The following is a 26,106-nucleotide window of genomic DNA, read 5'->3' as shown; positions in this document are numbered from 1 at the left end:
GTGTGAACACATTCTTCTGTGACAAGGTCCACTTCTCAGTTTGAAAGTCACATTCTGGAAAAAAAAGTGCCTCTGGCAGTCCTACTGCCCTGCCAGGGCAGCCTGATGGTGTGCTGGATACCCAGAAGCTTCTGAGATTGGAGGCTCCCTTCTAAGGGGAATGTTCTGATGTGCTCATCGCTATCAGCTCCAAAACATGGGGATATATTTGTGTAACTATTGTCTAAAATAAATAAATAAATAAATGGGCCTAAAGTCTTGCTTCAGAAGACACATCCATACTGCAACTGAGAAATGATGGCAACACAAGCTGCAACAAATATAGAAATTGTGAGTATTATGTGAGGGTACTGGTATAGTTAAATGCTGCTGTTTAACATTTTAGCACCAATACTACAATACTGTATCGATATGCTGTCCTTGATGTCTTTTCAATTACTTCAGCTGGTGTGGAGTTAATGGTTCATATTTGTCAACATTCTTTAATTCACAGTTGGCTACCTACTGGTCCTTCAGGCACACTGATTCTGACTTGCAGAAGCATTACCAACAAATGTGCTTGAGCAGCTTCTCTCCTCTCATGGGGCAGACAATGAACCAATAAAGCGTGCGTGCTTGCTTGCTTGCTTGCTTGCTTGCTTATTTATTTATTTATAAGCTTTTCTATACTGGGGCAGACAATGAACCAATAAAGCATGCTTGCTTGCTTGCTTATTTATTTATTTATAAGCTTTTCTATACTGTCCTTCACCTTGAGTCCCAGGATGGTGATACACTAAAAGTACAGCATCATCTTTAAAACCCGTATTTAAAATAGCATCAACACTTAAAATATCAGGAAAATTAAAAGGCTTTGGCCTCATGCCGAAATGAATAAAATATTGGCACCAGGCACACCTCTCTGAAGAGCATATAGCATACTCAGGGTGCCACTGCAGAGAAGGCCCTTCTCTGGGGAGCCCCTCTCCTGATCGCCTTCAAAGACATCTCCTGGAGAAGGACCTCCAATACAGATCTTACAGGGTGGGCAGGTATGTATAGATAAGGAGGTGTTCCTTCAGATATCCAGGTCCTAAGCTGTTTAGGGCTTTATACATCATCACTGGTACCTTTGTTGAGATTGATGGTAAGATATACTTATTAATTCACAATTAATTCACTATCCTGAGCATTGTGTAACCCATCACTTGCCAACATAACTGTTCCTGCAGAGGCAACAGCAGGTAATATGAAGGAATAGTGAATTTTAGAATGGCTACTTAATGAGTGATGCTTTCTTCAAAAAAGCCATGAATGCATGCATAATTGTGCCACCGAGACACCCTTGTTGCACTTTCACATTCTGCTTACCGTATTTTTTGCTCTATAAGACGCACTTTTTCCCCCCTCAAAAGTAAGGGGAAATGTCTGTGCGTCCTATAGAGCGAATATGTGTGTGCAGTAAGTCTGTCAGATGTGCAGCCCATGGGGAAGTGATGGAGAATGTGCCTGTGATTATGTGCCCATTTGATTCAGAATATTTTTTTCTTGTTTTCCTCCTTTAAAAACTAGGTGCATCTTATGGTCAGGTGCATCTTATAGAGAGAAAAATATGGTATATGAAATTTGGAGGTAGGATAAGGAGTTTAAATGTTAAGTGCACCCATATGCCTCACAGTCTCCCTGAACTCTATTTTAGTTATGTAATCAGATTTTTATTAATATATGTTTTTAATTATTACAGATGCTCTGCGGTAAACATGAAATGATTTTTTACCTGGCAACAACTGAAAGGTCTTTCTCTCTTCCACTCGCAAGGAACTCATTCTGCTGGGATCTCAACAGGGCAGCGACACTAATTTCCAGTAAGGAAATTCTGTTCTCAAACATTGAAGTTAGCAAACAAAGAACCTGCAGAGACCATGTCTATTAAGTATTTCTCGCTTCAGACAAAATAGCACCATCCTAGTTAACAGAACATGAATGGCTTTTACCGTCAGCAGAGACCTGCTCAAGAAATGGGACTTTCTCATCTCCTCCTCCTACTTTAACCCCATGACCTCCCGCTGCAAAAAACAAAACAAAAAAAACCGCTCCACATGCTGTTTGAGACAGGGGTCACTTTGGAACAACATGAGATGTGGCATGCACGGCTGCAGAAGGAAGGGGAAATAGATAAAAATCAGTGACTTTCACATGAGGCACACTTGCTCTTTCAGCGTTACACATGTGTCTTTTTACGATGCCAGCTGTGACCACATCATTCTTAAGCTGACTTAGAAGTAAACTTCATTCTGTGAAATCAGCATGGGCTAATTTTTATTTCCTTGCATTTTTCATCTTTGGCTAAGTAAATTAGAATGACCGTGGCCTTGGTTTACCTTCATAACTTAAAGGCAGCCAACCACCAAAATACCACACATAGTGTTACTGAGAAGACTTCGTACTTCTTTCCAGCTGCTGCCTTGTTAGGTTAAGGGTGCTTCCAGATGGAGAGCTCCTACTGATGGAATTGAGAAAACTTTGTGCAGCTGTTCCATCTTTTTCTCCTCAATGATTTTTCTTCATTAAGGGAAAAAGACAGAAGAAAGTGTAAAAAAAGACAAGAGAGTCACAAGGAGAAGAGAATGTTGACTGGACCCCATTAAATCTCTGAAAATGAGGTAGGGCAAAGTGATGATAAATGCCTCACCTAGAAGCACCCCAGGGGCATTGGTAAGCCTGGACCCATAAGGCCTCATCCCCACATCTATCCCTACAAGGGATTTCATAGAATCCTGAGCATCCACTAGTGCTCAGGAAATGGAAACAAATTTTCAAGAAAGGTTGCGGCTGGAGAGGGAAGGGTCAACTCTCCCTTCGAAGAAGAATGTATTTTATTTGAAAGTATTTGGATGAGGAAATTAAGTGGTTAGCTTTGACCCTCTGTGAAATTTAAAGAATTCATGTAATCAGTTCTAAAGAGGGGTGTGTGTGCACATGCTCATTAGATATGGATATTTGTGTACTATGGGTCCAGATCCCAAATATTTTAAAGACCTAGCAGTACCCCTGAAGCAATACCCCTGAAGTATTCTATGCCATCAGAAGAATGAGGACAAGGGGACACAGCTCCATGTTACAGATATTTGGTGTGCCTGAAGCTGTACGTTCCACCATCTGCTTTTCAAGCTAAAGGATCCTGAATAGCAAAGTTGGAAAAGTTCTGCCTTTAGCCCAGAAGAACTGTAGCTGATTAACACTGGCAATAATGAACTTGTATTACAGGTAGCATAAATCTTTCTGTTGTTACTATTTCAGCGGTGTGAAAGTTTGTAACACTATTACTACATTTTCCAAAAATTATTGGGGAGAATTATCATTACCTTATGTAAAAGTATTGCTACCATCTGGTACCATGTATGAGAGCTATTTTGTAAAATAAAATGTTCCTCTGAACTTTCAGTTTTCAATAAGAATGAATTGTGATATGAGCAGAAAAAATCCTGAGTGTTTTAAAGTATTTTAAAATCAATTCTATACTCACCTTACCATTGGTTGCCTTCCTCATTAAAGCACATGATCCCACAAACTGAATGCTGAGAGCACTGAAATCTTTCGACACAAGAAAAGTCAACATGATAAAATATATTTCTAAGATAGAACAAGATTTCTCGTATTATACATATATAAGAGTCTATTTCTTTCTTCAAATGTATTTTAAATCAATATAATGACTGATTTCTCCAAAACTATTTCCAGTTTTAAAATATGTGAGAAAAATATAAATCCATAAACTTATAATCACACACAAATATGACTGTGTAATTCCAACTAGTCTAACCAAGTACAAGAAAGTTACAACATATGAAAGAAGAGAACTTTTAAACAAAAGTATTGTTTTTCTACATGTAGAAAATGTGTGCACACATATAGAGAGAGTAGCACAGCTATAAGCTAATCAAACTTTAATAAATGTATACATTGTACCTTTATAATGTAAAACAGCTTCCAACTCAAAATTGGCCATATTAATTATGAATAAACCAGTAGAGCTTCCTATCCACAAACAATGGGCATTCACAGCAGGAAAACTACATTAAAACAAAAGGAAACATATATCTACATTAATGGCATTAAAATACATTTAAAAAAGAAGAAAAATGTAACCCCTCCAATCAGGTAGGTGAGCAAACTTATCCCCAAGCACATTTTACACTGCAGAATTTACATGGTCTTCCTATGACACTGTTGGGTACTGTCACCTGAACAACATTCCCAATATAAACTGTTGGGATAGCCCATATAAACAGTCAACAGGGATGGGAATAGAAAGCGAAAAAGGAAGAGAGGCGCTCTATGTAGCTTATTGGTGTCTAGGTTCAGATATTATTCAGAGCTATGCAGTGAAGCCAGGAAAATCAAGATGAGGAAATCAAGATGTTTTTTAAGTGCTAGACTTGATTTGAAGTCTGCTTATTTTGATTGGTTTGGCATTATATATGAATGCTATATAGAAGATTAGGGATTACAACATTACAAACAAGATTACAAAAATCTATACAATTCTCTTCTATGGAATATACCAACCAGTGGGTGCAAAATTATTGTACTTACTTGTGTAATTCATCACCTACACTTGTGGACTTGTCACAATGCTCAATTCTGAGAATGGGAAAGGTGGCTTCAACCATTTCTTTATTTCTTAAATCATTTGGAGTATTCATTTTAGGACTATCCTGAATCTCGTCTGGGGAACAGAGACAAAAGACAGACAATGGTTACATCAGAAACAAACTGATGGGGACATTCAATTCAAAATTAAAAAAATAGTGTTTGTTAATAATCAGATTTAATTCAAAACACATTTGTATGCTATTCATGTGGTGGTGTTTTCTGTTATTTCATATTGCATTACTCTAACAGTTTCTGTTTGCCATCCCATGCTAGCACAAGGGTTGGCTCCACTTCGGGAACAGAATACAATTCCAACTCAGCTGACCCCTCTGTTGTCCCTATCCTACCATGCCCTCTTCAGCAAAGGCACAATCTTATGCAAGTTTAGACAAGAAAAAAGCTACTACTCTCAGTCCACACGCTGAGAGTTGTAGGTCTCTTTTCTGTCTAAATTTGCATAGGATTCCACTATAAACTGACATTAGATTGCTGGGCTGGCATGGCTACAATTTTGCAAAAACAATTGCATTGGGAAAATGCAGCTTCCCGTTAGCTGTACTGGTGACGTAAGTAACTAATACAAGATGACTTATCAGCAATTGTGTCCCGCTGATGCAGCACCCAGCAGATGGCATCATGCTGTTAGTTAAATATCACTCCTTCTCAGGTAACATGCAAGGGACATTTACTTTTAAATCTTCCAATTACCGCTAATAGAAAATACATTGTCTATACTTTGTTTTCATATAGCAAAATCTGCACCATTTGCAATTGTTGTAAATTTTAAAAATGTAATTCCTAATTTACAGCTTCAGAGACCAATGTCATTATTGCTGATGTTTAAGGTGAACACTGTGCCCTTCTATGACTTTTTTATGGTACTGTCCTATTTAATTTCAAACTCAACTTGCTGCATTAACATGCATCCAAAACTCCTTTTAAGTTTTAAGAAACAACAAAATCTTAAAATAAAAACATATCAGCTTAGAATGTAGTCCCATGAATGTCTATTATGTCACTAAGTCCCACTGAGTTCAGTGTATAAGGTATGTTTATGGTTCATACTGAGGGAGATGATTCCAGAAAAACCATGATTCATTGCTTTTTAGGGTTTTAAACACGAATACCAACGTCTTCAACTGAGCATGAAACAAATTGGCATACAGCAAAGTTGACTAAAGATTGACATATATGAACCATTCTGCTGGTCCCAGAAAAACACTGTTGCCAAGATTCTGTACCATCTGAATTTTTTAGATTGCCTTTAAAGATAGCCCCATATAATGTGACCAGATTATGAATTACAGTGTCTACATCTCATTTATCTAGTAAGGGGCAGAGCTGATGTACCACAAGAACAGCTAATCATACTATGCCAATCTATCATCAATTCTGTTTGTTTCTGAGATTGTATCAAAGAACTAGTATTAAATTTTAAGGTCTTAAATAGTGTGGTACCAGGAAACACCAGGAATTGTCTCTTTCCATAAAAAATTGCCCAAGAACTTTGCTCTCCTTCAGTGAACCTATTGTGCATGTGTGTGTTTGATATCTGAATATACAATTGATCTGTACATATCAAAAAGTTACATCTGAAAAACATATTTTAACCATATCACTAATTAACAAGTAATAATTGAAAATGTTTTCTGAAAGTGCTATGTTACCGAAATGTCCAGATTTCCTAATTCTGCAGAATTTCTCTCTTTCTTTCTTTATGTCGATATGTGCCACACAACGATACTGATGCCCACTAATCAAGCTGAAGATCCATAGCTGAAAGAGGAAAAAAAGTAATATCTTACTTTTATGCATTTGCCTTTTAATAAGCATGTTCTGATATTATCACCAGTAGTCAGGGTAAGATTGCAGCAAAATACCAAATGTGATCAATCCAATATATCTTAGCTGGAGCATAAAGGCTCACTTTCACTAACTTACTTTTGAAATGGTACTGTGGCAACACATTTTTCAGAATGTCAGCTCAGGTTTATATCCTTCCATTTGGACATCTACTCCACATTGATTTGGACTACTTTTCTAACAGTATAAGTAAAGGAAACAAAACCATCTATTCTGGCTTCCTAATAAAGCATAAATGAAGTAAACTTGAATTCCAATTGACAATGTTACAGCATTTCAGCCTACGCGAATACGTAATAAAATGTGTGTCTATAAAATTTAATTGTGTATTTTAGTTACCACAAACATGAAATCTAGCAATCCAGAAGCTATAACACACTGCTAAAACCTCTCTGTATTTTTATGGTTGCATATTTAATTTCCAGGGTGAATGCACATGTCAGAACAAACAATTCTGTCAATAAGATGTGGTGAGTTAATTGTTGTGCCAATATACCATGCTGCCCTTGACAGAGGATCAGGCTCATCATGTTTTCATTACTTCTGGCCACCCAATATATGCATTTTTTTTTCCATTTTTTCCCTTTTTACTCTAGCTGCTCATCACCTTTTCTAGGCAATGGGCCTCTTGACAGATGGCTGTATATATCCCAATTTTAAAAAGAACACATTGCCCTCTCAAAATTCCTTTTAAAGCTAGATGTCAAACTCCTTTTCCCTAGAAAAAGGATTGGAATGTGTTTTTCCACTTTCCCGAGCAGCTGGGCCTGGATTGTTGTGTCCTGCAAGCCCTGCCTCTGTATCTTTATACAGAAAGATTCCCAAATAGTGGGAATAGTGGGATGCTGGACTATATGGTTTGTATTAAGCAGATCCCATATTAAGTTGATTTTTACAGTATTTACAAATATTCAAAGCTCAATAATAGTGAGTCAGATAATTTTCCTCAGTGTTTCCTACATGGAGCTTTTTCTAGTTGAACCTGGGGATCTCAGGAAAGTTTTGTCACCTAATTTTAATACAATCAAACAGTTGCAAACAGTCAAACTCCATGAATGCTTCCTACCTGTCCATCGCCACAGCCAGTGATAAACTGTTTGTTTTCTTCATCAATGTAGAGACTTAGAAGAGGAAATGCTGTGCAAACAAATTCCACTATATTTATATATTATACAGAAATCTGTATCAATAGTTAAGTCGCTTGCAGGAAAAAGTACAACAGTAGTACATCTTTGCTCATATTAAAAATGCTGTTTGTTGAACCCTCCAGTAAGATGGCATCATAAACTAGCCATGGATGGCTACAAACTTAGTGAATGAAGTAATGGTATAAATGTGTGCGCGTTCTGAAATTACTTCTTTGTGCAACTACTCTCAACATAAAAGTAGTATCTACTTAATTGTTGAAAGAAGGTAGAAAGTGTGGAATGATTAGACATAGAACTGAGTGGCTGACAGCATACACTGGGTGTAACACAGCTCTTAAAAAAGAAAAGCTTCCCAAGACCAAAGGAGGAAATTTTGAACAGAGTAATGGAGAATGGGCTGCTTAACAATTTTCCTGCTCAGATATCTTCAGCTGCAGTGTTGTTCTTGTTAGTCACGAAGCCGTGTCCAACCCATCGCAACCCCATAGACAACATTCCTCCAGGCCTTCCTGTCCTCCACCATCCCCCGGAGTCCACTCAAGCTCACACCGACTGCTTCAGTGACTCCATCTAGCCACCTCATTCTCTGCCGTCCCCTTCTTCTTTCGCCATCTATTGTTCCCAGCATTAGGCTGCAGTACCTCTACACAGTATTTGTCTTGCATATGAGCTTAGCTCCATAAGAGAGCCATTTGTGGGAAGAACATTTCCAGCAGAGAAGTTACAGGCAGGCAAAGTTAAGGACTCTCTCTCTGCCCTTGTGTTACTTCTCCTCTTCAAATGTTCCTCTGGAAGTGGCTTTTCTAAGACACATGTGGGTCCTTCTTATATGCACTTACAATGCATAGCAAGCCCATGCAAACAGCTTCCAAGCAGTAATACTGGAAAATGAATAAGGCAACTAAGGTAGAGAAGGAAAGTAAAAAGTTCAGTGGAGTGAAATAAAAAAATCCCACTACCAAAACAATACATTAGTCAGTCACACACACACACACAAATTATTATTAGCATTTACTGTGATGCCTCATCTCAGTTCAATCATATTTATGGATACAGGGATGCATGTGCACAAATGGCTACAGCATTTGTCCCATCTGAGAATAATTTGCAGATCTGCGCCCTCTACAAAAATAAACAATTAGAACACAAGCAAGGACTCTGGATCACAGCAACTACATATACAACTATTGTTGTCAATGGGAGTAACAGAGAACAGATGTATGGAACTAAATTTAAAACCCAGTCCATAATTCTAACAATGTACTGATTTTGGCCTTTCCCTCCAAAAAATAATATTGGCATAAATGAATACGCTCACCTCTTATATTAAATACTACTTTATAAAAAGAGACTTACGTTGACAATAATTTGTTTATTTTTAAAACATACCTGTTATTATTGCTGATCGGTATATTAAGAGTCCAGTACAATAGTCCCAGACCTTTGAAAAGCATAGTAACATGTAAATAATGAGAGCAAGCAACTGAATAATATGTAAACTGATATGTTACATAGTTCAAAGTCAGGATTTCAAAAAAGGTATTCACTGTTGTCTTAAGGTACACAGTGTATGGAACTCTGGGTGATTGTTCCTTATTGCAGAAAACGACTGGCACCCGGATCTTAATGCACATATTCTTTCAGAACATTCACACTGCATTCAGTACAGCTTAATTTCAAGCAAGCTTATTTATAATGGCAGCTTGTTTCAGAAACTCATTTATTTGAATTGCCATTAAACAAGGTTATGAGAACATATTATTAGTGTTCCACCATCAGCAGGTACAAAATTAAAACAGCAATAGTGATCTACGTCTGCTTCAAAAATGAAAGGTAAATATCAGCTTAAACAAACAACAACAAACAACTAAATCTTTGTTGATTTCACAGGATGGGCACTGAACCCAACAGACCAAGCTGTACAGAAAATGGAATTATAACTGGACACTAGTCTTTACTATTGACAAGCAACCTGGAAAAGCAATGCTGTATAGCTCACCACTAATCAGTTTTATGCCACTTATGAGAATAAGCTTTCATAAATTTTGTTTGACTATTACCTCGACTTTATGCTACTTGAATACATCTTTTATGTTGTCATATCCTGAGCCAAATGGAACATTTAGAACAACCATACCCAAAAGCAGTTTCCTTGCCTTAAAGCTTCTGTCTTCAGAAACAGATATCAGTATATTTGTCTCCCATGTACAAAATTCAGCAGCCGTTACTGGAGCCAGGTGGCCCTCCAATTCAGCAACTATAGCTTCATTCTGCAATTAATCCAGGAAGAAAAGTACATAAAATTTCAATATAAAAATGGTTTGACCCGGTTCAGCAATGGGGACAGTGCACTTAGATAAGACATCCAAACTCGGCACCCATGAGCACCTCCAATGACACCTGGAGGTCCCCCATTTATATATATATATATATTTATTTAATTTTATATATACATGGATTTATATTGAATGCATACAACTTTCTAGCAACTGTACATGAACTTCAACATAATTAGATCAAATATCCAAATAAGTAACCACTGAAGTTGACTCTATAAGCCACTTGTTCATAAATCAAAAGCACTGTAACATACTCAATCCATTGCAGAGGTGACCATTTACTCTTAGGGCATGTACATCCATGAATACTAAAGACCATTCCAATACAATATTATGATATAATAATCTCCCAGAAACAAGCCTTTACTATACAGTGCCAAATAAAAGTTGCATTAGCTGTATTGCACCACCAGCAATTAACTGAATTAAACGTTATCAAAGAGATTTTGTGGTATTCAATAAATATTAAATAAACTTTTTTGTTGAATAAGACAACTACCTAAGATCCACAGATGAGAGAGGTAGATGCCAAGGCTGGGGATCCCTTCTATTAGATCTTGGTGACAACTTCTACTACATAATTGTTGTTTTATTGTGTCAAGAAAGTTTCAATAGTTCTAGGCATTATCTAAAGAGGTAGAGCTCCGTTTTTCGGCTGGAAATCAGAACTCCAATCCCTCTTTCCTGAATCTGTTCCAGCCCTTTCCCTCATGCTTCTCCTCTTTGGAAAGCAAGAAAAGAGACAGGTAATGATCACTTCCACTGCTCCCCCCACTCTGCATGGGATGAACATGAGCTTCCAAGTTCAGACATGTATGCTCTTTCCTACAAGACTGTGTCCTTATCCATTCTATTTCATCTAGAAGCTTCTGGCACAAAACAGTTCATTGCTCCTGTTTTTAGCATTGTCTTTTTCTAGGTTGTTTTGTTTCCAATTACTCTTTTACTATATTGTTAAAGAAATACAGAAAGTAGAGGCAGCGAACTATTTTCACTCAAATATACATTATGTTCAATGTAAATTTTGCACTAGGTAAATAAAAGGAAAATTTCAAATAATGTATTGGCCTTGTGAAAAATACTAGTTGGTGCATTAGAATAAAAACTGCTTTCAACTTAATTCTGCTTCTTTCATGGTGAAGAAAGTTATTCATAAATAACACAATTAACGTTAAAGGGAATATATTACCTGGCAAAATATCTTCTCACCTTTGCATTTAGCATGTATATCCGATTCCCAGCACATACTGCCACAGTTTGATCATCTGGACTAAATCGGACATACAGCACCATTCCCAAAAGTGTTCCTATAACAATGCCTTGTGGCATGAACCCTGCAATAATTTGAGCACAAAATTAGACTACTTAATAAAACCAGAATTTAAATAATCATGTAAATAATTAGACTAAGAATTATTTAATAGCATAATCAGATGATATAGTTTGTTATTAACATAGTTGTTTATAGTAGCTTACAGCATAATCAAATGTATGACTATTCAGAAATGAGGCTCACTGAATGCAATAGAGTTTACTCACAGGTAAGAGTGGATAGGTTTGCAGCCTAAAGTATCCGAAATCTGCATCTTTATTTTGCTCTTCTACAGTATAGCAGAAGACAAAGCTAAGGGAAATTATACATTTAAAATTTAATATGACCTCCAGGTGCTGGGGAACATAGCTGGAAGAATGTTGTTGCACCTTTGTCCTGCTTGCTGGTGTCTCATGGCCAGCTGGTCGGACACCAGTTAAACAGAATGCTGGACTAAATGGATACTTTGTTTGATCCAGCATGCGCTCTTGGGCTTCATGTACCCTGGAACATATGAGCAAATCTCTCTAATCCCTGATTTCCACAGCCATGTTATGATGGTATGTCAACATGTTTCTATTTTCAATCACTATGGCTACATTCAGAATGAACAATATGCACATGCACAAACTGTTGTTTGCAGTGCTTTTTTTATAAAAAAAAAAAAGGTGGGAACTCACTCGCTGGCAGTAAGCACCCAACCACACACACAGAGGAGCGTCCCAAGCTGAGAGCAGCGCCCTCACTATCTCACTATCAGATAGCAGATGCAAAAGCAGCCTGCAGGCACTATGTTAATGATGTTTGCTGCTGATCTGCTACAATTCAAAATCACTTCGTAAAATCCATTGGAAAAAATGGTGCTGGAACACTGTTCTGTTGCGTTCGATGACAAAAAAAGCCCTGGTTGTTTGAGAAGGACCCTCTAACTCACAGTTTGGCCATTCAGTTGTCATCAAAAATGGCACTTTGAAAACTATATTAAGCAAAGGAAAAGTAAAGAATGCATGACACATGCGGGACTTCTTTCCAGTGGTTCATATGTCATAATTTTGGCGGACTACATTTATGGTATGGGTTTAGTAAAAGTCATAATGTGATGATATTGAATATATGGCATGATGTTCACCTTGCAGCACTTTCTTCATACATTCATCCAGATTCCACACTATCACATAGTCATGGGAAGCAGAGCAAATGAGAAGTGGATTGAGTTTGTTCCCGAATGCCAGTGCAGTAATTGAATGGTGATGACCTATTAAGTGTAATGGCTGACAAAAGATGTTTTGGGTTATTTGAACTATTTATATGATACACAGCTAGAAAAATTTAATATCTGCTAAATATTCATGCTAGATAGACCAACTATCTCTTTTTTTCTCAGAGTGATTTAGGGTAAACACTTATGTACAGTTAGACATTAAGAAATTCTACAACATCCAGCATACCTCAGTCAGAATGCTGGGGGTTATGCACAGTTCTCCTGTCTAAACATACACAGATTGTGCCCTTATAACTTTTAGTTATAAGCAGTTTAGATATGCTATAAATTCTAAACCTAACAGGGTATATCCAGGGCTGGCTTCTGCTTTGATGGAAGAAATCTGCCAGTGGCTGTAGGATCCCCTGGAGAGCGGACTCACAGAGAAGAGGGAATTGCAGAAAATTGCTCCCACCCACACCAGTAGTAAACATCTCCTATTGAGAGAGTCACAGGATACAACCCATAGAGACAATAAAATAATCTTCCCCGACTAGCAATCATACTTATTGTCTATATTTAAATGGCTTAAAGTCTCTCAGAAAAAAAGTTCTAGCATTCCAATTAAAGTAGTTCCAAAATAAGGAATTAGTCTATTGGAATGAACTACATTTTCCCTAAGCTATTTAAACATAATGCACAGAAGCAACACACAGTCTTAATGGACAGCAGAAACTGATTCCAAACAGGGTACAAATTAAGAATTATAGTCTCTTATTCACTTGTTATTAAGCACCAAGTAACTTGACGTTAAGCACTAAACTATACACTGTACTTGCCACTATTCCTTCAAATATAAAATGACTTTAGATCATTGTCAGTCAGTTGCTGTTACCCAACTATTGTTTCCATTAATTAAAAACAAAATGCACATGGTCTCTACTCTTTTGAATACAGACTTTCAACATTCAGTGAGCACCCGTAAGAAATATGTTTCTAACCTGATGGTTAGGTTCATCAGTAGTATTCAAAATGCAAAGTTCATTCCCATTCATAGGAAAAGCACAATAATGCAGGCTACAAGCAAGCTGAACATGCGATTCTGGCACCTTGGATCTAAACACTCGTTTTTCAAGAACTATGCTGCTGCTACATCCTTCTTGAGTAAAACAGAGGTCCACAGGGCTCTCCATACCACCACTGCAAAATATACCAAATGAGTATTAATTAGAGATATAGCATCCATTATTTAAAGATATTTTGTTTCCATAGAAATCACTCTGCATGTTTTGCATCATATCAGCCCTGGAAGATTCTGCATGACTATTTAACTCTCCCAGTTGTAAAAGAAAGTCAACGTAGTAGATTGTATTTGTCCTGCTCGAGGGATCCTGTGGATAACTGGTTTGCCACTATGTGAATGGAGTGCTGGATTGGATGGACATTTGGTCTGATTCAGCATGGCTTTTTTCTTTTTCATCACTATTCAGCAGTTCCTAAGCTATTTTTACTAGTACCTATCAAACAAACAAAAACTATTTCACACATTCCAAACAGAGGGCTCCAAGCTATGTTTTATACAAAGTTTTGTACATCTGTTCTACCTCTTCCCCCTTAACAGATCACCTCTGTTAAGAAAAAAGATGGAAAAGAGAAAAATATGGTAGTATTATGATCCTGGTCCCCCTGTAAAATTCTGTAAATGACATAAAGCTTTGCCTGGATGTATCATAGGCAATGCAATGTACCCTCCTGCTCTCTAGAAGCAGTCTTCCACAACCTGATGCTTTCCAGATAGTCTGGACTTCACTTCCTACAAGTCCCAGCCAAGACACTGGATGTTGTAGTCCAAATCACCTGCAGGGCACCAGTTTGGAGAAGCTTCTGTACATACTAGAAATGCGACTGAGATATCTTGTCTCTGCTCAGTTCATGTCAGACTTACTAGCTGTAGCTGCCTTTCTCCTTGGATGCTCTAGTACCACAATAGAAACACAGAAACAGAGCGAGTCAGAAGGGGCCTCCCAGGCCATCTAGTCTGACCTCCGGCACCAGCCGGCTCTGCTCACGACATGCCCAGCATGTGGACGTCCAGCCTATCCTTGAACACCCTTTCAAGTGACTCCAGGTGACTCTTTCACCTGGAGAAGCCTGGCCTCCCCCAGTATGTGCCCAGGCTTTCTGTTTTGGCATGTACTTGCACAGGAAAGAAGACAAAGTACAGGAGGAACTAAAATCCACCCCTTCAAACTGATATGCACTTCCAATGGTACATAACACATTAAATGCTGAACACTGTAATTCTTACCATAATTATTCAAAACAAGTCCAATTAACTTTTGAGTTAAAAAGTTTAGGATCAGACTGTAAATCTCTATCTCAGACATATGCTTCTTACAAGTTCTGGTTAAAATACTGAAAAGCCTCAAAGAAAATAAAACTTTATTTTTGAGGGTTGAATGTTTGGGACTGCCACATCATCACCATGGTTGTCTGCTTGTTTTTTCTTGTGTTTTTCTTTCTGGAAAGACCATAGTCATCCAATTATACAAAACTGGATTAACATAAAAGTTGAAGTACTAGTTGTGTATTATGTTTCTGCCAACTCTTCATTTTGAAACAAAATGTGGAGAAGTTGAGCATTGTTGTCAAAGCTGATTAACTGTGAAATGAGAACTGCTGATGCTTAACCTTCTAAGAAGCAAACAGGATTGGACAGCACGAGGCTCATATGTGTTTGAACATTCCCTCATCTGTAAAAACAAATGCTGACAACAGAGGATTTATATATCAGCCTGCCAGACACATGGCAGTCTCCATACAAGAGCTTTTTTATAATTTTATGTACCCTGCTTTGCAGTGGTAACTTAACAATTAAGAATCAAGTTCTGCATTTTCACAAATACACAGTTCTGCTCATGTTAGTACTAAGCTTAGCCCTAATTATTTTTGGAAAGTCAAGACAACAAAGGTTGTCCAAGTGACTGGTGAGCTTGAAGCAAAAACATAAGTGGGAGCAGAAGAGCCTGTGGAAGAATGTCGTTTGACAGAAGGCAAGGAAATACTGCTGCTGGGTAGCTGCGACAGTTCCAGCACTCAACAGCCACAGCAGAGAGGAAAGCGTTGCTTTTTGCAACCAGACTTCCACTGGCATGCCCCAGGCCAGAGTTGTTGAATCTCTAGTTCATGAATCTAACCTGGGCAACAGAACCTTCGCCTGCAAGAATCTCCTAGCACTGGGATGAATAGTTCTTTTTCCCAGCTGCAACCAAGCAGCTTTGCACAGCAACCACTGCTCCCATGGGCATTTTGTGATATAGGGTGCAGGTCGGCCAAAAAAGTTGTAGAACTCTTAGCATGCTCCAGCCAGCGTTTTTCTGGGGCTTCCCTCCTCCGTTCAAACATGCACGCCTTTCTTTGAATGCTTAAACTCTTAAAATACATTATCTAATTCCCACTTTTCGTTTGCTAGAGGAAGATGGCTGGCAGAAAGAGGACGTCAGTACATTCAAGACATGTCAAAAAGGTTCCTTGTCGGCTCCCCAAAAGGTAAAAAGGCCCAGGCTTTGATGAACTGCAGAGCTGCTTCCGTCAGAAATGCTGCTGAGCAACAAGTACTAAAAAGGCTACGGCAAAGAATTGGGAACCGTCCCTGGCTGCATCCCCCTTTTTAAAAGGGATCCCTCGCAGCTCACTGCTGAGAAAAAGACACAGCTAGAAAACGCGGTGCTTTGTAGACCTTTCGACCGCACCTTCGCCGAGGCGAACGAAAGAGGCAGCGAAAGGGAGAGGAAGACCAGCATCCCCGCGCCGGCCTTCGCGATGAACCCTCTGAGGACGCCACACTAGCGTGCCCCTCACGGGCGCACGGGGGGCGAGGCCTTCCGTGTGACTCCGCCCACCTCTGCCAGGAGGGGCACTGAACATTCCTTCAAGGGGCGCTTAGCGGACGAGGAGGTGGGGCTTGCCTCAGAGAAGCAGGCGTTCCACGGGGCAGCGGCCAATCAGCACGGGATTGGAGCCAAGCCCTCCCTCCCGCTTAAAGAAGGGGCAAGCCCTCGTTAGTTCGCTTTACCCTTCGCGGCTGCTGCAGGGCGGTGAGACCCCGCTTTGTGCTCCGGAAAGAGCGGAGCGAGGAAGGGATGGTGCCAGTCCTTCTTCGCGGAGCGGTCGAATCCGAGGACTACCCGGTTTCCTAGGTAGCAACGACGCTACGGCAAGGCTGGGAGGTCAATTCCAGCCATCTCTTTCGCTTAGTTCCGTCTTAACTTCCGAGGGACTTATCCACGTGAACTGGGGATTAACTTGCCATACCCACAAGGCTTCAGCAACTGCCTGTCGAGCAGAAATCCAGTATGTGGACTTGAGCTTCAGGCCTCATGTGCTCTGTCTTTGAATTTCTGCCTGCCATGCAGGTGCTGTGGGCACCGATTTGAGCCTTTATCGGGAAAGGGGCGGCAATGTTGATGAGAATAATTGAATGAGCTTGGCCTGGGCTGTATAAACAGAGAACTGATGTTTAAATAGGAGCCGCTACAATATACCAAATCTGGAGACTTTTTACCCCTAATTGATGTGAGAGTTTGAAAGGTTGAGTTTGTAGGTTTGAGAATACTATAGCTATAAATACATCCTTTGCTTCTCTGTTGACCTTAGGAGCATGCAAGAGCAGCTTTGGAACAGTGCAGGCAACCCAAGTCATGAGAAGCTGTATATTTATTTATTATATTTATATCCCACCTTTTTATTTTTTGAAGAACTCAGAGCAGCTTACATCATTCTTCTCCTCCTGCTCTAAATCTTATCCTTACAGCAACAAAAACTGAGGCTGGGCTGAGAGTCTGACTGGCTCGAAGTCACCCAGTGAACTCCATGGCTGAGCAGGGACTAGAACCCAAATCACCTGAGTCCCAGACCTGCACACTTAACCTCTACACCACACTGGCGCTGGTATTTTTATTTATTTATTTATCAAAACATTTTTATGCCGCCCCATTCGCCAAAGCCTCAGGGTGGCTTACAACGTTAAGTTAAAAAAAAATTATAACATTAAATTAAAAAATACAAACATTAAGTTAAAAATGCAAAAATACCAATATAAAATAAGCCGCCCTGGCCAGATAAAATCCAATAATATTAACAAAATGCCGTTTAAATAAAAAGGTGTGTGTGTGTGTGTGTGTGTGTGTGTATATATATATATGTAAGTAGTGAACACTGGGGTAGTATTTTCTCATACTTCAACTGTGAAATGTACTCTGTTTTCCATGAGTATTGTCCACCATGTCCTAAGAGTTTTCTCAAAAGTATCTCAAAGCCCTTCAACATGTTGCACAAAAAGCAAGTCACATTCCTTTAAATGCATAAATTCCATCAATTTATTTGCAAAGTATTTTTGTTTACTTACCATATATATAGCTTTTATCTTAGCGCTCATATATTATTACATTCAGACATCATCCAAGCATGATTCTATAATATTGGGAACACATTGCTGGGCTTAATTCCCAATCCACATTCTGTCTTCCAGGATTGTGTGAATAAATTCCATTTTGCCTTACATAGTGCTGTTTGTGCTTGTTGCTTGGAAGAACCTCTTGTCTCAGTCCTCCATGGTGTTTGTGAGGGATCTATTCTATAGTCTTTGCCAGTATTTAAGAGCATGTGGAAACCAGCTAATGTTTCAAATGTAATATTCTAACTGTGACCCATGCACGCTTATCTAGCTTGGGCCTAAAATAATGAACATGAAGAGAATAATAATCTAACTATGGTAAATGAGACCAGGTTTTCTACCAACTGCTCTTGTGAATTGTGACTGGATACATTAGAGGTGTCTCTTGGCTTTTATATTGTCATACTTGTCCCAGCTTCCCCAAGTGGGGGGAATTGTAGTTGCAGCTTGGAAGTGCACAACTGCAGTCTGGAAAATGACTACTGTAGTTCTAAAGATATGGAGTGTGAAAGACGAGCTATGTCCGCTCCTATCCATTTCCCCTCCTGTCCATCTTCCTCTTCCTGCATCATACAAAATGGAGGAACCATACAAAAAGCGGAGGGGGGGGGCAGTTGCAACTACCAGACCATCTAGAGATTTTCTATGGAAACACAGACAGCATAGAAAATAAATAAATAAATAAATAGCAATTTGGCAATGCTAGAAAAGTATTAGAGATTCATGGGAATTAGGCCATTATGTGACTTCAAAGGCTCATGAAATCTTTACCCTTACGCAACAGCTTTGCATAAACTTCCAGCTTAAAATGGAAGTTAAACATATTGCCAAGTTGCATATAAGCTGTCATGTAGAGATCTGAACCACTGTGCAACAACCCACTAAATGATTTGTGTGTTTTTGGATTACTGCAGGTACTCTATGCTCTCACATAAGCAGCTGGCTTTGCTATGTGCAGCAGTTTCATATACACAAAACTTGTTTCTGCATATGAATGGCATTGACTGGCTTGGGGCAGCTATGGACTGTAAGTGCTATTGATGTCAATTTTAATTACATGCCTAAAGTAATTGGGTACACAGGGTTGGACAAAGTTATGTGAATTTAATATAAAACAGTCAGTTGTTATGTTTTTCATGTCTAAATTAATTTTCCAAGCCTGATTATCTACAAAAACTGGAATAAAAAAGAAAAGCTTTTCTAACAGAAAACACACATGCTGGAGAAAAAGCATCTAGTCTAATAGTGTAACCACTTTATATATCATCAAATAGAAACAGCATGTGGATTATAGACTTCCAAAAAAATTTTTTTAACATTGTAGGAAGAGCTCATTTTAAATCCTGTGAATCTAGCAGTGCCAATGTGCTTGCATTTGTCTGCATTTGTTTTCATTATGACATAAAAGTGTTCTGCTCTACCACCTTAGCCAGATCTACATGAGAAATAATAGTATTCCAAATCCTGGTTGTTTCCTACAGTCCAGAATGATTTAGGATCATATCTGAAGGAGCACCTCTCCAGCTATGTTATGTTTTGATCACATTTATTGGCTACCCAATAACAATAACAATGTTCTTTGAGCATCTTATGGTGTAATTCTGCCCTCTTGCTACATTTAATATTGGATTCTCTGTTAAGTATTCTACAATTTTCAGAAGTTCTGTTTTTGTGTTTCAAGATGAGGCTTGGATTGTTCAACCACCCTGCTTCTCAGTGTAATGATGGGTCCAAATGACTATTTCTGTTTGTATCGCCGTGTTTCTTTTTTCCTGTCACTAAAAAAATCCAACATCCCTTAGCTGTCTGTAGCTCTGCAGTCAAGACAACTGAAGCCAGGGGAATTTATTTATTTAGTTAAAACTTTTGTATGCCATCCCTTATGCCTTGGCATCTCAGTACGGCTCACAATACATAAAATTAAAATACAATAAAATCACATTTATAAATGGCATAATTCAACAAAAGTTTACATAAAAGACAAAATCAAAGCAACTGTTCAAAATGATTAAAATACTAATGTTTAAAATAGCAATTAAATAAAAAGGTTTTGACCTGGTGCTGAAAAAAATATAAAGAAATTAGTCCAAGGGACAGAGTTATACAGCTGTCCTCCCCCTTCTCCTGCTGCTAAGCAACCTCAACTCAGGAAAGCAGAGTAGGCAGCCCCTGTTGCATGAAAGATATATGAAAAATTGTTGCCTTGAGAAACACATTCAGTTAGCCATTGCTAATAGAAGTTGAGCATGCCTGCAGTCTGGAATGGCAAGGCCACATTATGATTAGGTAAAGCAAGTGGCCAGTAGCTTGCTGATTCGTTATTTAGAATTATATGCCCCATAAAGGTTGCTGAAGGGAGCGGGTCATTGTTCTCATGTAACGCAGGTCCTCTACCAGCTTCACTGGCTCCCAATTGAAGTTTGAGCCCAATTCAAGGTGCTGGTACTAACCTATAAAGCCCTAAATGGCTTGGGACCAAGATACCTGAAGGAACTTCTCTCGCCCTACATGTCCTCACGCCCCTTAAGGTCAGCAGGAGGCCTTGCCGGGAACCCTCTTTGGATGAGGTTTGGAGGGTATTTACTCGGAGGAGGGGCTTCTCTGCAGTGGCATCCAGACTATGAAATATGCTCCCCAGAGAGGTCCGCCTGACGCCAACTCATTCTTTTCAGTGGCAAGTGAAGACCTTTTTATTTACCCATCATTTTAATAATTAAATTAATAATTTTAACAAATCAATTATATTTTATACACTCGCATTTTCTTTTTTATGTTTCTTATTCTTCCTTTCTCTTTTATTTTGAATTTTTATCGTTGTTTGTAAAATTGCTTTTATTGGATGTTTTAATTGTGTTTTATATTATTCATTGATTTTTTTGTAAGCCATCCTGAGGCTTAGGCAAAGGATGGGTTTAGAAATGTAATTAATTAATTAATTAAAATAAAATAAAGACAAGGAGTTGGGGTACAAGAAGGAAGTGAAGTGAAGCTCCTTTGTATGACATTAGCCAAGGCATTAGCCATTACCCTGCTGCAGCTGCTTTCTCAATAAAGAACCTCTTGAATCAAGAGTGGTCAGTATGTTAGCATCCACCCTGAGGAGAATGGGATTGGGATCTTTCCTCTCAGGCAACACAAAGCAAATATTTTCACAACACTCCTTCCTCAGGAGGTTAGAGTAGTGCGTTGTGGCAGTGGTGTTGCATAATGGATGTATCCAACTCTGACAGCTGGAGGACTTCGCTTTATTAAACTAAGAGATGGGGAAAATAAGGTCTAGGGATCAAGACCCACCCTCTGGGTTTCTTCAGGTGGTCAACCAACTTTTCCGGTCAGACCTGCTTTCCTCTAACCACAATAGTTTGGTAGTTTTGTGCAGTTTCCCCCCTTTCTAAAAGCTTGAAATGCTTCTTATATGGCTTGAGCACCTTTTCCAACTGTGTTCTGTTCAGATACTACATTCTACCTTTGAGGGAGGCCCGGAAGGTGGCAACAAGGAGGAGGGCTTTCTCTGTGCCCCCCCCCCCCCCCGGAACAAGCTCCCTGTGACAGCCCACCTGGCACCACACTTGTCATCTTTTCAGCAGCAGATTAGGACATCCCTTTATGAGGAAGCCTTTTAAGACTGATTTAGCTATCCAGGGACCTGATGGGCTTACCCATACCAAGTGACTTTTCTTCTACAGGTTCATTTTTACTGCAAGTTTTAGCTATTTTAAATTGCTTTTAATGCTGCTTTGTTCATGTAATTGCATTGCATTTTACAGTTTTGTTTTCATGCATTGTTGTAAAGCACCCAGAGAGCTTTGACTAAGAGGCAGTATAAAAATGAAATAAATAATAATAAATCATTTTTCTAAGGTTAACTTATGCACAGCAAGAGCTTTAAAATACAGTTAGGCATGTTACCTTTTGATATATAGTCTCATCCATTACCTACCTAGATAAGCTTCTGTGTAATTATGATAGCAGTGTTTTCAATAGCTGATTTTTTAAAACCTGGTTTAGTCCCAGCTCCTGTGAAGCAATTATTTGTAGCTCCAAGCTCAGTGATGTGATCTATATATGAGACCTTGATAATCTAACCATAGGCTACATCTCTTGTCCATTGCTGCCTAATGTAGAGTCTTCCTCTTCCTTTAGTGCTTTTGATACTGTAAACTCCTTTGCTGCACAGTGTCCATTTGGTCGGAGTGAGCAACATTTAACTCACTGTTACTTCTGAACATACTTGTTTGAACAGGATTGCCCTGTGCAGAGAATGAAAGACAGCTGCACTTCGCTCTCTAGAATGTTATTGCTGGCAAGTCGATGTGAGCCTAACTTGGCCTCTGCAACTCCCAGTAACCTGGAAGGGCGCAGCTGACTGGACAATGCTAATCGTAATAGGGCTTTTTGCTGTCTAAACATGCATAGGATTGCACCCTACAGTAATAGTGGCACATAACAAGACATTGCTGTCTTCTCGCAGCTGCTTGGTTTCCTTTTTTCCAGGAGTAACGGGACTATTCTGCAACTTAAAAATGGAAGTCAAAAGTAGGATCCACTTGTCTATTTCAAAATAAAAAGTTCATGGCAGCCGCCGGCTGATCCGGCTTCATTATTGGCAGAGCGAAAAGCCCGCCTACCAACAAGACGCACTTCAGCGGACAGCCCCGCCCCTTTCCGCTTCTCCCCCTCTGAGCCAAAGAACCCTCGCAAGAAACAAACGGAGGGAGTGTGCCCGACATCTCGCGATACCGCAGATGAGTCACGCGGCCGGGAGTGCCCGCACCTGTGTGGGGTTCTCCTGCTGTCAGAGGCTCGGGCGGCCTCCTCGATGGTGACTGGAGGACGAGCTGCGTGGGCTGGCGCTGCGGTGAGCTTGGGCTTGGATGCGGGGGGGCGGGCGTCGTGGGCTGGGAAACCGACCGTTGGACGGTTCGCTCGGCCGCCCGTTAACTGACCCTGCGCGGCAGCGACTGGGAGACCACTGACTTCCTCCTCCTCTCTCTCTCTCTCTCTTCGGGACAGGGGAGGGGGGATATGAAGCTGAGAACAAGTTTTTTAAAAACCTGCTGGGAAAGCACGGCCTAAATGCCGCGGTTAATGCCTTCCCGTAGTTTCTCCACCGCATTAGGTGCGCTCCCCGTGGTTTTCACCCGCGTGTTTTTTTAATTATCTCTTCCACGCCCCGCCCGCCCACTGTTTTCCCCAGATTTCTAATTGGGAGGTTCAGGTCTGTGCTTGGCTGAGAGCCGTTGGGCGGGTTCTCCGTTAAGATTGGACGCCGCTTCCTAAGCAAACTGGTTGGAAGACATCTATCTTTCCTTGGAAACTGGATCTCTTTTGTGCCGTTACTGTACATCTGCAGGCTTTTGGTGCTGAAGGGTGCAGTCCTATGCATGTATAGACAGAGAAGTCGCACAACTCCCACTGTTCCCCCCGCCAGCACGCAGAGCTGATAACAACAGATTGCAGCTTTGAATGTTTTTGAAGCGGTATCGTCTCTCCCAGTGTCTGTGCTCTTAACGACCTTTTAATATTTTCCCCCGTTGCTGAGTAGAATAGGGGAGTAGCCTTTAAGTGATGCTTGCTTGTCCGTGGCAGGCACACGCAACCAAATTACTCTCTGTCCCAAGTTACTGCAGAGCTGGAGCCAGCCCTTTCTGGTTTCAGATTCTCCTCTAGGTTAAGATACTTGCAGCTTTTCTAGTATGTTTCTAGGGAAAATAGTATCGCCTTGCAACATAAGGCATGTTTGTTTATAAGTGAGGCCTACTGTTAACTCCCAGGTTAGTGTACATAGGAGTGTAGCCTTTAGAGACAAAGCTTTGCCTCTATGTGATGTTCATAGTAGCTAGGAATTCTCTGTCAGTTCTCTTAGTAAAAATGTATGCTGTTGGCTTGCTTAAGCTGAATATAAAGAGAAAAGAGGGTCTCTAGAGTCCTCATTTTCAAGAAAGCTCTTTAGCTGGTTTTGGTTTGCAGCACTATATTTGTTGTTTGAAGGAAATTAAAATTTCTAACCAGAGATGTAATACAGCATTTTCTAGGACGTTTTCACATATTCTTATGCCAAAATGTTTACAAGTCATTAATTAGATGATGCCCATGAAATGATTTGATTTTGTATCAAATGCATAATAGAGATTTCCTGTACCATACATAGCTTGTCACTTAATGCCATTGGATTTAGTTGTTACCTTTGCAGATTATCTATTATATCGGAGGACCTTTGTGAACTTAAGAGATAATGCTAGCAATTGCTAATTGCACACAACTTAGTATAGCTGTCAATTTTCTGACTTTTGTGAGAAATAATCTTACTATTTGACAGTATAACTACATGTGACAGAGCAAATTAATTTTACTATATCCAACACAGGTATGATGGCCACTTACTGCAAGATGATGCTCATAATACTGCTTATTTTTCAAGAACATCTAATAGCAAGTGCTTATAATGAAGAAGAGGATATACCTAGTGAATGGCTTCTCCTTCATGTGGTTCAAGGCCAGATTGGTGCTGGAAACTACAGCTACTTGAGGCTAAATCATGAAGGGAAGATAGTGCTTCAAATGCAGAGTTTAAAAGGTGATGCAGACTTGTATGTGTCTGATGTGACCCTTCATCCCAGTTTTGATGATTATGAATTACAATCTGTAACTTGTGGTCAAGATGTGGTTCATGTGCCAGCACACTTTCGCCGTCCAGTGGGAATAGGGATTTATGGCCATCCATCTCACTTGGAAAGTGACTTTGAAATGAAAGTGTACTATGATCGAACAGTTGTAGAATCTCCATTTGGTGGTGGCACCTACAATCCAGAAGATAGGGAGGTGACTCAGAAACAGTTTCATACAACAGAAGATGAGTCTCAGGATGAAGAATCAGTATTCTGGACTATATTGATTGGAATACTAAAATTAATACTTGAGATTCTCTTCTAGATCTATTAGCTAAACAGTTAGTCTTTGGGTGTGGACAATCTCTTAAACTGAATGAATGCTGTTTTATGAGCATCAGTACTATCTGGTATGTTCTGTGCTAGCAAGGGGGAAATAAAGCCATAACTAATTTTGTATTCTACACTTTTCCTAGAGCTACACTGTAGCATGCACTGTATTTGTACAGTTTTCCTTCAACTGGATCAGGAAAGAATGTTCTAATTCATTGTGACTTTGCATACAAGTTAATTTCTTTATAAAGATTTTGGAAATTTTAGGAATACAAATCTGCATGCAGTATTTCATCACATTTATAAACTACAGAACTTTTCTCTCCTATGAATCAACCAGGACAAAGTTCCATTTTAAAAGGCTAATAACCTCTGGAACATGAAGACTATTCAATGGTGTTATGTTTCATTATGTACTGAAAAGGAAATACTATTTCTGAAATGGGAATTAACAGCTTCCATATGGGAAAGGAACATTTCCAATGTTCACTGTTATGTATGCACAGGAAAAAAGCAGTATTCCTTACTAAAATTCTAAAGAAGTCTTGTTCATACCTGGTCTTATCACGTAATTTACAGAGGAACTTGAACTCAAAGATCAGATCCATTTCAAGAACAAGCTTCAGCAATGGAAGCACACTTAAGCAGACATTTCAAAATTCTCCTTTCAACAATTTTTTAAAGAGATACTCACTGAAGTAGTAACTTGTACCAAATTCCAGATTTTAGAGCTCTTTTTCTAGCATGCTCTTTTAAAAATTACTGTTTCTAATGTATGTAACAGCAGCCTAATCTGCTGGAGTGGACAGAGACCTAATTACTCCTATTCTTGGAGCTAGAATGAGGGTAGGGATCCCTCAGGCAAAATTGCTTCCCTTGAACAAGATAAGCTTGTTCTTTGCACACCTTTTTCTTACTGAACTCAGACTCTAACACTATATGCTTCATAGAGCAGATATTTTTCTTGTGAAGTGTTGGACATTGCCACTCTTTCTGATTAATTACCAACTAGTGACCTAACTCTTTCCTTTGAGTAAGACAGAGAACAATAGTGATTGCTATGCAATAAATAAGTCAGCTATATTTTCTATATAGAAAGGATTGCTGTGTAGCAATGAATTCATAGAATAAATCATACATTTACAAAATACAAACAGAACATTTCCCTCTGCATAGGAGTCTCAATTGTTAAGTAAAACTACTGAAACAGAA

The 26,106-nt window shown here is 39.3% G+C and overlaps 2 protein-coding genes across 2 annotated transcripts in view; one reads left to right on the top strand and one right to left on the bottom strand.

The window, feature by feature from the left end:
* Nucleotides 1-13,691, bottom strand: part of WDR27 (WD repeat domain 27) — a 196,784-nt gene extending 183,093 nt beyond the window's left edge. Inside the window, exons 1-11 of the mRNA XM_044422939.1 lie at nt 13,500-13,691; nt 12,427-12,568; nt 11,195-11,319; nt 9,803-9,916; nt 9,036-9,087; nt 7,565-7,635; nt 6,303-6,411; nt 4,576-4,708; nt 3,949-4,052; nt 3,506-3,573; nt 1,757-1,890 (exon numbers count right to left, since the gene is read on the bottom strand). Coding sequence (XP_044278874.1) covers nt 1,757-1,890; nt 3,506-3,573; nt 3,949-4,052; nt 4,576-4,708; nt 6,303-6,411; nt 7,565-7,635; nt 9,036-9,087; nt 9,803-9,916; nt 11,195-11,319; nt 12,427-12,568; nt 13,500-13,691 — 1,244 coding nt within the window. The remainder of the gene's footprint in view (nt 1-1,756; nt 1,891-3,505; nt 3,574-3,948; nt 4,053-4,575; nt 4,709-6,302; nt 6,412-7,564; nt 7,636-9,035; nt 9,088-9,802; nt 9,917-11,194; nt 11,320-12,426; nt 12,569-13,499) is intronic.
* Nucleotides 13,692-22,680: 8,989 nt separating this feature from the next.
* CUNH6orf120 (chromosome unknown C6orf120 homolog) lies at nt 22,681-26,044 on the top strand. The gene is made up of 2 exons (XM_044421051.1): nt 22,681-22,811; nt 24,321-26,044. The coding sequence occupies exon 2, from the start codon at nt 24,323-24,325 to the stop codon at nt 24,884-24,886; it is 564 nt and encodes a 187-aa protein (XP_044276986.1). The 5' UTR covers nt 22,681-22,811; nt 24,321-24,322; the 3' UTR covers nt 24,887-26,044.
* Nucleotides 26,045-26,106: the final 62 nt, after the last annotated feature.

This window comes from Varanus komodoensis, unplaced genomic scaffold, assembly GCF_004798865.1.
Source record: "Varanus komodoensis strain SLA01 unplaced genomic scaffold, ASM479886v1 scaffold1, whole genome shotgun sequence".
NCBI lineage: Eukaryota > Metazoa > Chordata > Lepidosauria > Squamata > Varanidae > Varanus > Varanus komodoensis.
The sequence above is the reverse complement of the archived record's forward strand: the minus strand, read 5'-3'. Positions and strand labels throughout refer to the sequence as shown.